This window comes from Apodemus sylvaticus, chromosome 6 (genome assembly GCF_947179515.1).
Source record: "Apodemus sylvaticus chromosome 6, mApoSyl1.1, whole genome shotgun sequence".
Classification (NCBI taxonomy): Eukaryota; Metazoa; Chordata; class Mammalia; order Rodentia; family Muridae; genus Apodemus; species Apodemus sylvaticus.
Genome location: NC_067477.1, coordinates 127,868,674 through 127,882,168, shown reverse-complemented (window position 1 = coordinate 127,882,168; position 13,495 = coordinate 127,868,674). Strand labels below are relative to the sequence as shown.

At 36.0% G+C, this 13,495-nt stretch overlaps 1 protein-coding gene and 1 pseudogene across 1 annotated transcript in view; one reads left to right on the top strand and one right to left on the bottom strand.

Moving 5' to 3' along the window:
* The window catches only part of Hnrnpll (heterogeneous nuclear ribonucleoprotein L like), a 31,399-nt gene extending 18,262 nt beyond the window's left edge, over positions 1-13,137 (top strand). Inside the window, exons 8-13 of the mRNA XM_052186436.1 lie at positions 4,514-4,731; positions 7,429-7,550; positions 8,800-9,001; positions 10,419-10,476; positions 10,567-10,665; positions 12,932-13,137. Coding sequence (XP_052042396.1) covers positions 4,514-4,731; positions 7,429-7,550; positions 8,800-9,001; positions 10,419-10,476; positions 10,567-10,665; positions 12,932-12,987 — 755 coding nt within the window. The 3' untranslated portion in view covers positions 12,988-13,137. The remainder of the gene's footprint in view (positions 1-4,513; positions 4,732-7,428; positions 7,551-8,799; positions 9,002-10,418; positions 10,477-10,566; positions 10,666-12,931) is intronic.
* Positions 9,367-9,466, bottom strand: LOC127688093 (uncharacterized; annotated as a pseudogene).
* Positions 13,138-13,495: the final 358 nt, after the last annotated feature.

The window sequence follows — 13,495 nt, the reverse complement described above, 5'->3', positions numbered from 1 at the left end:
ACATTTTTCTTGTTAAAATAGTAAGTGTTGTACTTTTTTTAAAATTATTTTTAATTACATTTTTATTTTGTGTGGGGTAGATCAGAGGACTTAATTCTTTTCCACCATGTGGTACCAGGTACTCAGGTTGTACCTTTTACCCATAGCACCATCTTGCTGGCCTGGCATGAGTTTTTTGGTTTCTGTAGCTTGGGAATTTCTATAGTAAAGAAGCACTGAGTAGAAGCCTGTTTATTATAATGTGTATTACAGAAGGATCACATTATTTATAGTGTTAAATGTGTCAATGGTAGTCACCTGAAGGATAAAACCTGGTTAAACATTTGTGAAAGTAGCTAGAAAAATTCAAAAGAATAAGTGAAAAACAAGGAACTCTTCTGTAGTAGTATTGAAACTATTTCCTTTGAATAGGTTTTAAGGAATAATATTCTGTTATCACATATATTTTACTGAAAAGAATTAGGTAGACAAATAAAGTAGATACTATATTAACCTTTTACTTAAAAAAAAAAAGCCTGTTGTGAAATTCTTTGATACTTGATTTTATTATTTAGGAGTAAATTTTTAAATATAGCTTAGGTAAAGAGAAGTGTGCAATTTGGAGTAATAAGTGCTGAATAGGGATCATGGAGATGGTGAAATGGCTGAGTGTCGCCTTCAGGGAACAGTTGTCTTGGGTTGTGTGGGTTCATTTGTTCTTAGCTACATCATTTAAGATAGTGAACTTGGAGATGAATTTGTCTACTTCCTAAGAGAAATCAGCACATGGGCTTAAGAGGTCAGAGACTATAAATTAAAAAAAAAAAAAAAAAAAAAAAAAAAAGAGGGGCTAAAGAGATGGCTCAGTGGTTAAGAGCATTGACTGCTCTGCCAGAGGTCCTGAGTTCAATTCCTGGCAACCACATAGTGGCTCACAACCATCTGTAATGGGATTAGGTATACTCTTCTGGTGTGTCTGAAGAGAGCTGCAGTGTACGCATATACATAAAAAATAAATCTTAAAAAAAAAAAAAGTAAGATGAGGAGGTGCAAAGAATATAAGAGCATGTCCTGGAGGCACTGAGATTTTACAGATGTGCAAGTCACAACTGTGCCTTTGGAGCAGCCAGTAAGCAGAACAGCTTCATTTGCATTTTGTGATTACATCATGGATGTTTCTAGGTATTGATCTAGAATAGTCGGGTGTATATATTTTTAACTAGATTAAATTTATTCATTCCTCTATCATAGAATAAATTTTATACTGTTACAGTTTTTTATTTATTTTTTTTTGTGTAAAAGACATGGTCTAACTATGATGTAACTCCACCTGGCTTGGAACTTGCAGTGTAAACCAGGCTGGCTTTGAGCAGCAGTGAGCTTCAGGCACTTGCGTGTTGCTGGCTAGCATTTTTGGATATAGTTCCTGGATCAGTATTTTGAAAGACAGGAAATGATTTCAGAATGTTCGTAATGCCATTTATATAGCATTTTTCCATATAAGTTGATTATATGAAACATTAAAGCATCAAGACTTGCATCTACTATTTAGGGTTGATAGCGATACACAACAGTGTAAATACTGTAGATAATTTAATTCTGGTGACTGATGGTTGTAGTTAAAATCATATTTATTTTCTTGTACTGGTCATGGCTGTTACCTGTATTTCAACCTTTATGAATTTTGTCAAACTCAAGCGCAGTATAAGTTTCTATTGCTTATCTGCTTCAGGTCTGTCTTAGTAGTGTTTCTATTCCTGCACAAACATCATGACCAAGAAGCAAGTTGTGTAGGAAAGGGTTTATTCCACTTATACTTCCATGCTGCTGTTCCTCACTAAAGGAAGTCAGGACTGGAACTCAAGCAGGTCAGGAAGCAGGAGCTGATGCAGTGGCCATGAAGGGATGTTTCTTACTGGTTTGCTTCCCCTGGCTTGCTCAGCCTGCTCTCTTATAGAACCCAAGACTATCAGCCCAGGGATGGCACCACCCACAAGGGGCCCTCCCCTCTTGATCACTAATTGAGAAAATGCCCCACAGCTGGATCTCATGGAGGCATTTCCTCACCTCCTTTCTCTGTGATAACTCCAGCCTGTGTCAAGTTGACACACAAAACCAGTCAGTACAAGGTCTTTTTTACTGTCCATAGGGGAAAAGAAAGGAATAGTGATTTTAGTGAAGTATCACTGTGGCATAAGCAAATGCTCTGGGCAGGGAGACAGTATAATCCCAATAATGTCTTTGCAAATGTTAATCAAAGTCCTTGAGCCCTGGGAAAAAAAAATAAGAAAAAAGCTAATGATAAAAGTTTCTTATTAAAATGAGGAAACAGCTTGAGATTTGGTGTTTATTGCACCTTAGTGTACCTTCTAGATTATACTTAGGACCCTAGATGTTTAGCATTTGTTTTTATTTAATTTATTAATTTATTACACAAGAGGATTCTTTGTCTTTTTTTCATGTGTGTTTTGCATGGGTTTATGCACATCACATGTGCAGGTGTCGGAAGAGGCCAGAAGGTATAAGATCCCCTGAAACTGAAGTTGTAGCCACTTGTGCAGTGCTTGACATGAGTACTGGGAATCGACTAAACCCAGGCCCGCCCACCCTGTAAGAGCAGTGAGTTCTCCTGACTGTTGGCCTCTCTTCAGTCTCTAGGTTTGTTTGTGCACTGAGTTTTCATCTTAGTTGCTGCTTCTGGGTTCTTAATTGGTACCTCAGTTTCTACACAATTGTTCCATTCTGTTACACACTTAAGAGAATGCTTGAAAATGAAATTGTAGCTGCAAAAACCATAAAGTTTACAACTTTTTTTTAAATGTTAAGGTGGTTTGCCTCCTTTATTTTTTAAAGACTTTATATATATATATATATATATATATATATATATATATATATATATATATATATATATATATATATACATACACACACACACACACATACACACACACACACACTGTAGCTGTCTTCAGACACTTCAGAAGAGGGCGTCAGATCTTGTTAGGGATGGTTGTGAGCCACCATGTGGTTATTGGGATTTGAACTCAGGTCGGACCTTCAGAAGAGTAGTTGGTGCTCTTGACCACTGAGCCATCTCACCAACCCCAGAGTTTACAACTCTTAAATTTAGCAAGTTAATTCTGAAGTGAAGATTCTCAGGTTAAGAGATATAGTGGCAGGGGTGGTATTCCATTAGAATTTTAGATATTTTCTGCTGGGTTCTTGATTTTTTTGTTTGTTTGTTTGGTTTTGTTTTGTTTTGTTTTTTTTAATGTGTTTTACATGTATTTATGTCTGTAAAGGTTCTGGATTCCCTGGAACTGGTGTTACAGACAATTGTGCGTTGCCATGTGGGTGTTCTGGAAGAGCAGTCAGTACTCCAACCACTGAGCCATTTCTCTAGCTTCCTTCTTTTAAAAAAAGAAAAAAGAGATTGCAGGCCTGTGAGATGGATCAGTGGGTAAAGGCGCTTGCTGCCAAGCCTGAAAACCTGAATTTGATTCTTGGAACCCACATTGTAGAACGAGCGAACAGACTCCTGCCAGTTGTCCTCTGTTTCTACCTTTACCGTAGGACACACATCATAGACACACAGACACCTAACACCAAATGTAGCATTAATGGAGAATGATAGAAGTCCTGTGTATAGATGATGAGAGGTACTAATCAATGAATTCTAGCCTTTATTTTAATGAAAATACAATGTATTCAAGCAGACAACTTTTTGCAGAGCTGAAAATGACCACCCCCCCCACCCCACCCCCATTTGGGGGGGGGGGCTTGTTTAAAACATACTCTCACTTTGTAACCTTGGCTGGCTTCAAACTCATAGAGATCCACTTGGCTTAGCCTCCTTAGTGTTAGGCATAAAAACATGCACCATCACAGTGGCTTGAAAATGTTTTTTCTTATATAAGGTATAAAGGTAGTTTCTAATATTTGGAGATCTAACATAAACAGTGGAATTAATAGTCTCTATATGTGGGTTTTCTGTTGTGTTTGTGTTCCTTTTTTCTCTTTTAAGAAGGATCTCATAACTAGGCTGTCCTTTATGTTAATGAGGATTACCTTCAGTTCTGGATCCTCTTGCCTTCCTAAGTACTGGATTATAGGTATATGTTACCATGTCTGGCTGAATTATAGCACCATATATATACATACATACACATATGCTTATATATTTCAGAGTTTTGCAATGGCTCCCTCTATCCTATAGCCTAGTCTTAAACTTTTGAAAATATAAATTTAGACTATTGTATATATAGGTATGGCTAACAGATTGGTAGGTATCTGTTGGATGTGGTACATGTAAATGCTGCTTTGATTTGTTTCCTGTAGATATTTTAAGTATTTGTGTACGTTATGGTTTTTTGTTTGTTTTCAATATACATGAAAATAATTTTGAGAATTTACTTTGGGTTGGAGTACACAAGATTCTGGATTTTTATAAGGTGAAGTGTATCTACTAACTTTTATAAATGGAAATATGTACATGTGTTTTACTTATTTATTATTTTGGTCCTTTTTATAGGATCACATGGTCCGTTACTACCTTTACCAAGTCGTTATAGAATGGGCTCTAGAGATACACCTGAACTTGTTGCTTATCCATTGCCACAAGCTTCTTCCTCTTACATGCATGGAGGAAGTCCATCTGGCTCCGTTGTAATGGTTAGTGGATTACATCAGCTCAAAATGAATTGTTCAAGAGTCTTCAACCTATTCTGCTTGTATGGAAATATTGAAAAGGTACATTTTATTTTCTTAGTTTATTTGGGTAGAATATTTAGTGGTAATCCAGAAAATGCTACACATACTTGAATCAGAAACATCTTAATTCTTTCACTAATGACTCATATAAGCTTAAAAAACTTATGTAAACTACAGAATTGGTAAGTGATCAGTAGCACTTAGATATTACTAATCATCTAGTTAGTAATAAAAATATTTTAAATTGCCAGCATTTTAATCCCCTACTTGTGTCCTAAAGGCGTAAAATCTGGATAGACTAGTGTTAGATTAGCAGTTGGTTTTTCTACTTTATAATGTTATAAACATGGTATATCTACTGAAAATCATACTCCAGATTTAAAATTTTGCGGTATTAGCAATATATTCTTTCTGTAATCCTAAGAAGCAGCAACAACCCAGACTTTTCAGTTATTCTCACACAATCAAAAAACTGACATTGATTCTTTACAGTATGCTATGTCAACCAAGCTATGATATTGGGTAGACTGGAAATTTAAGTTCATTTTCAACTTATATTTTTACTTTAATAGGCGAAGAAAGCCTTTGATCACTTCAAACAGGTTTTAATATTTAACATGTGAAACTATAGAATTTAAAAGAACTGTTATACTCTTGGAATTAGATATTTGTAAATATGTCTCAAAGCTTGACTTGGGTGGGGAGGGGTGTTATACACTTGCTTTCTAAATGGCATGATATGAGTTTTATTTTTTTATATTTTATATGCATATGAGTGTTTTGCTTGCATGTATGCCTGTGCATCACATGCATGCCTGGTATTAATGGAAATAAGAAGAGGGTGTTGAACCCCTGAAACTGGAGTTAAGAATGGTATGAATCACATGTGTGTGCTAGTGCTAAATCCAGGTTCTTTGTAAGAACGAGTATTAACTGTCAAGCCAACCTCAGTAATCTTATGAGGAACAATGTGTTTTTATTTGAGCTCATACTCTAGATTTAAAATTTGCTGTACTAGCAATATGTGTAATATTCTTTCTGTAATCCTGAGACTGAAACTGACCCACTTTGACAGAATGTTTCAATATTGTATAATGGTTTTTTCCTCTATTGTAAGTGATTTTAGTGTTCTTTCCCTAGTGATAAGAAAGTATAAATCGTGAGTCACTGGTGTGGGAGTAGGAACACGGCTTAAAAACTTAGTGTTCCTAGTTCTTAGTTCATTCATTCTAAAGCCTTGATAAGCAGCTCTTGAGAGTCCTAGACAAGAGTTATTGCCATCATTTCATTATACTGAAAAGAGGAAGAACAAAAAGATGTTGTATTTGGTCTAAGAGTAAGCCCACAACTAAATTCTGGAAGTTTAAGCTGTCTTTGGTGTTAAGAATGTCTCATAATTTAGGTTTTGGTATGTTATTTGACTAATTCTACTGTTTCATTTCATATTACCTCAAAATTTTAATACTTTCTAAACTTTTATTTATTGTACTTTATGTGTGGGGGTTTTCCCTATGTATGTCTATGTACCACTTGCATGCCTGGTACCCAAGGAAGCCAGTAGAGGGCTTCTGGAACTGGAGTTAGAGAAAGTTGTGTGCTACCCTGTGGGTGCTGGGGATTAAACCTGGTCTTCTAGAAGAGCAGCGGTGCGTGAGTGCTCTTAACTGCTGGGCCATCTCTTCAGCCCCCAAATTTCTAATAATCTTTAGTGATGAATTGTGATACACAAAATTCAAACCATCATAAAACCTTTATTCATGTTTAAACTTTTACAGTGATTTAATTTTTTAAAAATTTATGTGTATGAATGTTGTCATGTTGTAGCTTATGTATACCTGGTGCTGTGGAGTTCAGAAGAAAGCATTGGATCCCCAGACCTGCAGTTCTGGGTGGTTGTGAACTATTCTGTAGGTCCTAGAAATCAAACCTGAGCAACAAATACTGTGCTGTCTCAAGGGCTCTTTTCCAATTTATCTGGGCAGGGAGATTTACAAGTACAAGAATCACAGTAACTTACACATAAATAAATATATATACTATATAATTATAATAACTTAGTTTTTAGGGTATTACTGGATTAAATCAAGGGATAAAGTGTTGCCTACAACAAAACTACTGATTTCAAGTAAAGCTGAAAATTTCTGATGCACCAAGTTTTGTTCAGATGTTGAGTGCTAGGGTGTCCTTTAAAAACTGGAAGTGGTGGATATAAGTGGTGAACTTATTTATGATTTACATATATTCTCAGTGTTCCCTTGACCTTAACAGGTAAGAAGGAAAGTGTATGCAAGTTTTCAAGTTTTCATATTTATTGCTTGCTTTAATAGTCTTAAGTGCCCAACATTGCACTTCCTACTACCATGCTGCTATCTCTAGGTATTTATATATTGCCTTGACATTTCTGAATTGTTCACTTCAATATAAAGGAGAAGTTTACCATTAAATCTGTAGTACCTAGGTACTACACAGTGCTTATCAAAACAGATAGTCAAATATTGTTGAAAGTAGGCTGAGCACTTAAGGATTCTGTCATTATCTTCAAGCAACAGGCTGGAGTAGAGGAATTAAGTAGATTACCTCTCGAGCACACAGATGGTGTTCAGTGTGCTGTGGGGTTACAGTACAGTCTCCCTTTTAACTTTGCTCAGATTCGGTAAGAGTTAAAGCTAACTCATGAGTGATGGATTAAGGTTAAGACTCTAAGAATGATCTTTGGGGGCATTTTTGTGTTTGCAGGTAAAGTTTATGAAGACCATTCCTGGCACAGCACTTGTAGAAATGGGTGACGAGTATGCTGTGGAGAGAGCTGTCACACACCTTAATAATGTCAAACTGTTTGGGAAAAGACTTAATGTTTGGTAATTACATGTCTTAAGTTATAAATGTTAAAGAATATTTTGAAATTCTTGTTAACTTTAGAATATTTTGTAGTAACTGAGCATATATCTGAAGGTAACAATATTAGTGTTGTTATTATTAGCAGTAACTTCTAAGGTTATATAATTGTTCTAATTTTAAATGTATTTTTTATTTAAAAATTAAAAAATGTTTGTTTATATCAGTGCAAGTGCCCAAAAAGTCCAGAAGAGGGCGTCATTCTGTAGCTGGAAATGTAGGTGGTTGTGAGCCAGTCAGCCTTGGTGCTGGGAACTGAACTCAGGTCCTCTGCAATAGCAGTAAGCACTCTTTTTTTTTTTTTTTTTTAAAGATTTATTGATTTATTATATGTAAGTACACTGTAGCTGTCTTCAGACACACCAGAAGAGGGCATCAGATCTCATAACAGATGGTTGTGAGCCACCATGTGGTTGCTGGGATTTGAACTCAGGACCTTTGGAAGAGCAGCCAGTGCTCTTAACCACTGAGCCATCTCTCCAGCCCAGCAGTAAGCACTCTTAACCATTGAGCTATCTATTAATCAAGACCTCCCAGTTTTTACGTTCATTACTATAAAACAATGTTAAAACAGGTAAGCTCTTAACATGAGAATATATTTGATATATTTTCTTTCTAATTGATACCTAAAATATAGAAATGATTGTCTATAACCCAGAATGCACACAGTTGATGTATTCTGTACCTATTGATTCAATCGTCCATAATTGGAGAATGTGAGAAAAAAATTATCTGTGCAGAACATAAACATAGTATTTCTTAATTATACATCTATAATTTAGTATTTATACTGTTATATATTAGAAGTTTATAGAGGTGATTTGCATTATAAAGAAGGCAATAAAATCAGGCATCATGGCATATACCTGTAATCCCAGCACTTGGGAGGTGGAGATAGGATCAGAAAGCCAAAGTCATCCTCAGTTACATAGTGCGTTCCAGGCCCACTTCTCTCAAAAACAAAAAGCAAACAAGTAAATGATATACAAGGTTGTGCATAGGTTAAATATATATACTATAGCATTTGATAGAGACTTGAGTATCTTGTTTATTTTCCTTGGGCAGGGGTGTTCCTGGACTAATCCCCTTGAATAAATGGTTACCTGCACTAAATTTAAATGACACCTTCTTTTGTTGGTTCATGGAAATATATGAGACTACCTCCTGCTTTTTGTCTAACAATATATTGTGTTTTTCTTTCCTGATCTTCAGTGTGTCTAAACAGCATTCAGTTGTTCCAAGTCAAATATTTGAACTAGAGGATGGTACAAGCAGCTACAAAGATTTTGCAATGAGCAAAAATAATCGCTTTACAAGTGCCGGCCAAGCATCTAAGAATATAATCCAGCCACCCTCGTGTGTGCTGCATTATTACAATGTTCCACTGTGTGTCACAGAAGAGACCTTCACAAAGGTAGGCACTGAAGAAAAGTGTTTTTAAGTTTATGTAATATTTCATAATTCAGCCTCATTTTAAAGGTTTTCTAAAATTCTTTTTGTTGTTAGTTTGGTCTGGGGGTTTGTGTGTAGAGGCTAGAGGTTGGTGGTGTTGGATGTTTTCCTCTATTGATCTCTACCTTGTGTATATTAATTAAATTTGCTTTTAAAATATGAACATTTTGCCAGTGGTGGTGGTGCATGCCTTTAATGTCAGCACTTGGGAGGCAGAGGCAGGTGGATCTCTTGAGTTTGAGTATAGTCATGTCTACAAAGCAAATTACAGGACAGCCTGGGCTATACAGAAAAACCCTGTCTCAACAAAAAACAAAAAATGTTTAAATAAAGTGTGACCATTTCATGTGTTTGTGTGTCATTCTTGGGCAAGGGCCATGCTAATTTTTTTGTGTCCAGTTTTAGCATATGCATTGCCCAAGTGAGCATTATACACTGAACTTAGACTTGCCAGTTGTCTAGACTGGCTAACCAGAAGTTTCTTGGATCTTGTCTGCATTCCAGAAACCTTCATGCTTATTGGCCTTTTGTTTGGGAACTCTGAATTAGGTTGATTTTTTCTTTACCTCACAAAGTTACTTTAATACAAGTACCTAAAATAGCTCAGTTGAGACAAGGTAGGCCAAAGGAGCTAATTTAGCTGAATGTGGTGGATAGTACTAGCGCTAGCCCTTGGAAGGCTGAGAGGCAGGAGGATTGACATGCATTTAAGGCTGTTTTGGATTATGTAGCAGGAGCCTGACTCAAAAAAAAAAAAAAAAAAAAATTAAAAAGAAAGAAAAATCAGAAACAACCGGAAACTTACTATACTTTAAATCTCACCAATAATTAAATTTTGTATTCCCTTCCCACTGTAACTCAAAGCTGTAATAGCACTTCGGGAATAATATTACTTTCTGGAATTGTACTTACCTTTTTTAGTGTTCACATAACTTCATAAAGTCTGGGGAAATGTGTTATAACTTAAAAAATCTGTTTTATTATATATAAAATTATTTACATAGTTGTTTTGTTTTTATGGATTTTTTTTTTTTTTTTTTTTTTTTTTTTTTTTTTTTTGGTTTTTTTCGAGACAGGGTTTCTCTGTATAGCCCTGGCTGTCACTCTGTAGACCAGGCTGGCCTCAAACTCAGAAATCCGCCTGCCTCTGCCTCCCAGAGTGCTGGGATTACAGGGGTGCACCACCACCGCCTGGTAAAATTATTTACATAGTTTCAATTAAATTTCACTGTTTTCCTTTCCTCATAAAACTTGATGTTAGCCTGAACATAAATGAATTCATGTTATACTAAAGACTTAAATGCTACTATAAAGCTAACTTTTTTAAAAAGAGCTTTATTTAACTATGTTTCTGATAAAGTTTTGCCTTTCCTTGACAGTTGTGTAATGACCACGAAGTTCTTCCATTCATCAAATATAAAGTGTTTGATGCTAAAGGTAAGTGAGTGTCTCTTGGGAAGTTTTCAAGTTTTGCAGGAAGATAGCTGACACCATTGTAACCACTGAGTTTGTGTCTGTTGTGTTTAGCTTCTGCAAAAACTCTGTCTGGGCTTTTGGAATGGAAATGCAAAACTGATGCTGTGGAAGCTCTTACCGCGCTCAATCACTACCAGATACGAGTCCCAAGTAAGTGACCCAGCAGGCTTGGCCTTCAGAAGAGGGGAAAGGGCCCTGGGCTTCTGAGAAGCACCTCTGTGCTGACTTGACAGTATTCATAGCAGATTTTGGTGGAGTTGAAGCTATTTATCTCCAAAGGGTTGTTCAGAAACCTAAATGAAACCACAGGGAGGTTCCCAAGGGCTTAGTCAGGATTACAATGAAAACTGCAGGGCATGAAGATAAGTTTTTTTTCACTGTAAACTTACCAGTCTTGTCTGAGAGTGCCAGGAGGTGGTTGGGGAAGGAAATGTGACTCTACCCAAAGTTAAATAAATTTTGTCCTGTCATAACATGAATATCTATTTGTGAAGGAATTATCTCTTGTCAGTAACCTTTCCAACAAATACTGATTGTGTTGGAAATCTTGTTTCTCAGCTGGTGGTAGGCTTCAACCAAACTCTGGAATGAGGGACAGAGACAGGTTTTTACTGCTTGCCCCATTGGTCTGGAACTCAGTTTGTAAACCAACCAATCTGGCTTGGAACTTGTCTGTACCTAGCTGTGGAGCTTGTGTAGCACTACATGGCTAAGAGCTGGCGCTTTTCAAGTGTTTCCTTAGCACAGGACATTAATTAATGTGTATTTTTTGACAAAACGCTGCTAGATTGTCATTTAAGAAGGTTTTTGTGGTTAAGAAGAACCACCTGTGATATAATACAGTGACCATTGCACAGTATTTTACAACACTGGGTCATACATCTTCAGTTTTTATCTGAAAAAATAATGTCCTGTTGTGTTTGTCTCCAAAAGGGGTAAATGACCTTTTTTTTTTCATATGCTAGAAACTATGTTGTATAATTTACTTTGGTCCTGGATCTAAAGGGTATTTAAATTTCATCTTTTAAAAACATATGTGCTATACTTGTAATTTTAGTATTCAGGAGATGGTAACTAGAGGATCAAGAGTTTGAGGCCAGCCTAGACTGTATGAGACACTATTTCAAAATAATAATAATGATAATGATAATAATAAAGCAGTGAATGCAGTGACAGAAAAAGGAAGCCAGGCAGTGGTGGCGCACGCCTTTAATCCCAGTACTTGGGAGGTAGAGGCAGGTGGATTTCTGAGTTCAAGACCAGCCTGGTCTACAGAGTGAGTTCCAGGACAGCCAGGGCTATACAGAGAAACCCTGTCTTGAAAAACCATAAACCAAAAGAAGAAAGAAAAAGGAAATGGTAAACCAAGGCTGCAGGGTTAAGGTTAGGGGCACTCACCTCTAGCTCTAGATACGACTGGATGGGAGTGTCAGGAGCTGACAAGTTCAAGACCAGTCTGGGCAACATAAAAAGCAAGAGGTCATTCCAATAAAAAGGAAGGGACAAAAATTTTTATTTATTTATTTATTTTTTGGTTTTTGGAGACAGGGTTTCTTCTCTGTATATAGCCCTGGCTGTCCTGGAACTCACTCTGTAGACCAGGCTGGCCTCAAACTCAGAAATCCACCTGCCTCTGCCTCCCAAGTACTGGGATTAAAGGCATGTGCCACCACCGCCTGGCCAAACATTTTTAAAAATTACTTGAATGTTTTATATGTGGAAACATGCTTTAAATATAGCAACACCCAAATGTTTGTAGAGAGCCAGCTGAAAATAATACTGCCAAATGTTGAAAATGATAGAAGCTTGGTAGTATTTTGTTTATGTTGAAAATTACCTAAAAGAAAATTAAGAGAAATACCTCCTTGAAATATAGAGAGGTAAATGTTAAATGATCTAATTTATAGAAAGTTTTCAACTTTGACACTACCAAGATACTGTACCATTGGCAATATGCTCTATTAGAGTGACTTCCTATGTGACAGCTGTTTATCCTGATGTTATTGATCTTTAATGATGATATAATTCACGAAAAATTGAATATGTTCTTAATGCTTAGAACAGTTGGAATGTAGTAACAGACGATCTATGGAGCTTACTGTCTGCTAAGTAGGGACAGTTAAAGTTTACCTTACATACAGAATTTCCTTCCTGGGACTAGAGAGAGGGCTTAGTGATTAAGAGTACTGAGTGCTCCTTTTGGCACCCTCTTCTGGCCTCTGAGGGACACGAGTCATGCACATGGATGGTGTAACTGCAGATGTATCTACAGACAACACTCATACACACAGATATTTAAAAGCTTTTCTTCTTTGTATTCTTATTATCAATAGTAAGATGGTAGAATAATTTACTAATTCAGAGTGGTCTTGAAATTTTGATGAATTATTAACTTCAATTTTTTCAATTTTTACAGATGGTTCCAACCCCTATACATTGAAGCTTTGCTTTTCTACATCATCCCATTTATAAGAAGAGACGAGCATGTTAGAATTTATGTTCATCTTTATTACAGTTTTTAATGCTATTCTTCATCCATAATACTCTAAAATGGTTGATCTAATGTTGCCTTGCTTACTATAAGATCCTGTTCTGTAATAAACATATTTTGCCTCAAGTAAATTTGTTGTTAACTTAAATATTGTTTTCACCTTAAGATAGAGTACCACAATGTAGACTCTCTACAGCTTCATTGTAGATTACACAGATGTATGATTTCTAACATTACTACGAATTTTGTTCCATGGTAAAATATATTTGCATTCTTAATGGTAATTATCTGCAAATGTTTTTCCATTGTGTTCGAGATTAATGCAGGTGAAAGTATTGCATTTTAATACCGAATTCCTACAATAGATGATTGAGTCTGTTACAGTTACTCATATTAAATATAATTTCTATTTATTATTTTAATCATTTGAGAATGACATTGCATATGTTGACTTTCAAGAACTACAGATTTAGCTGATGTCGATTTCTA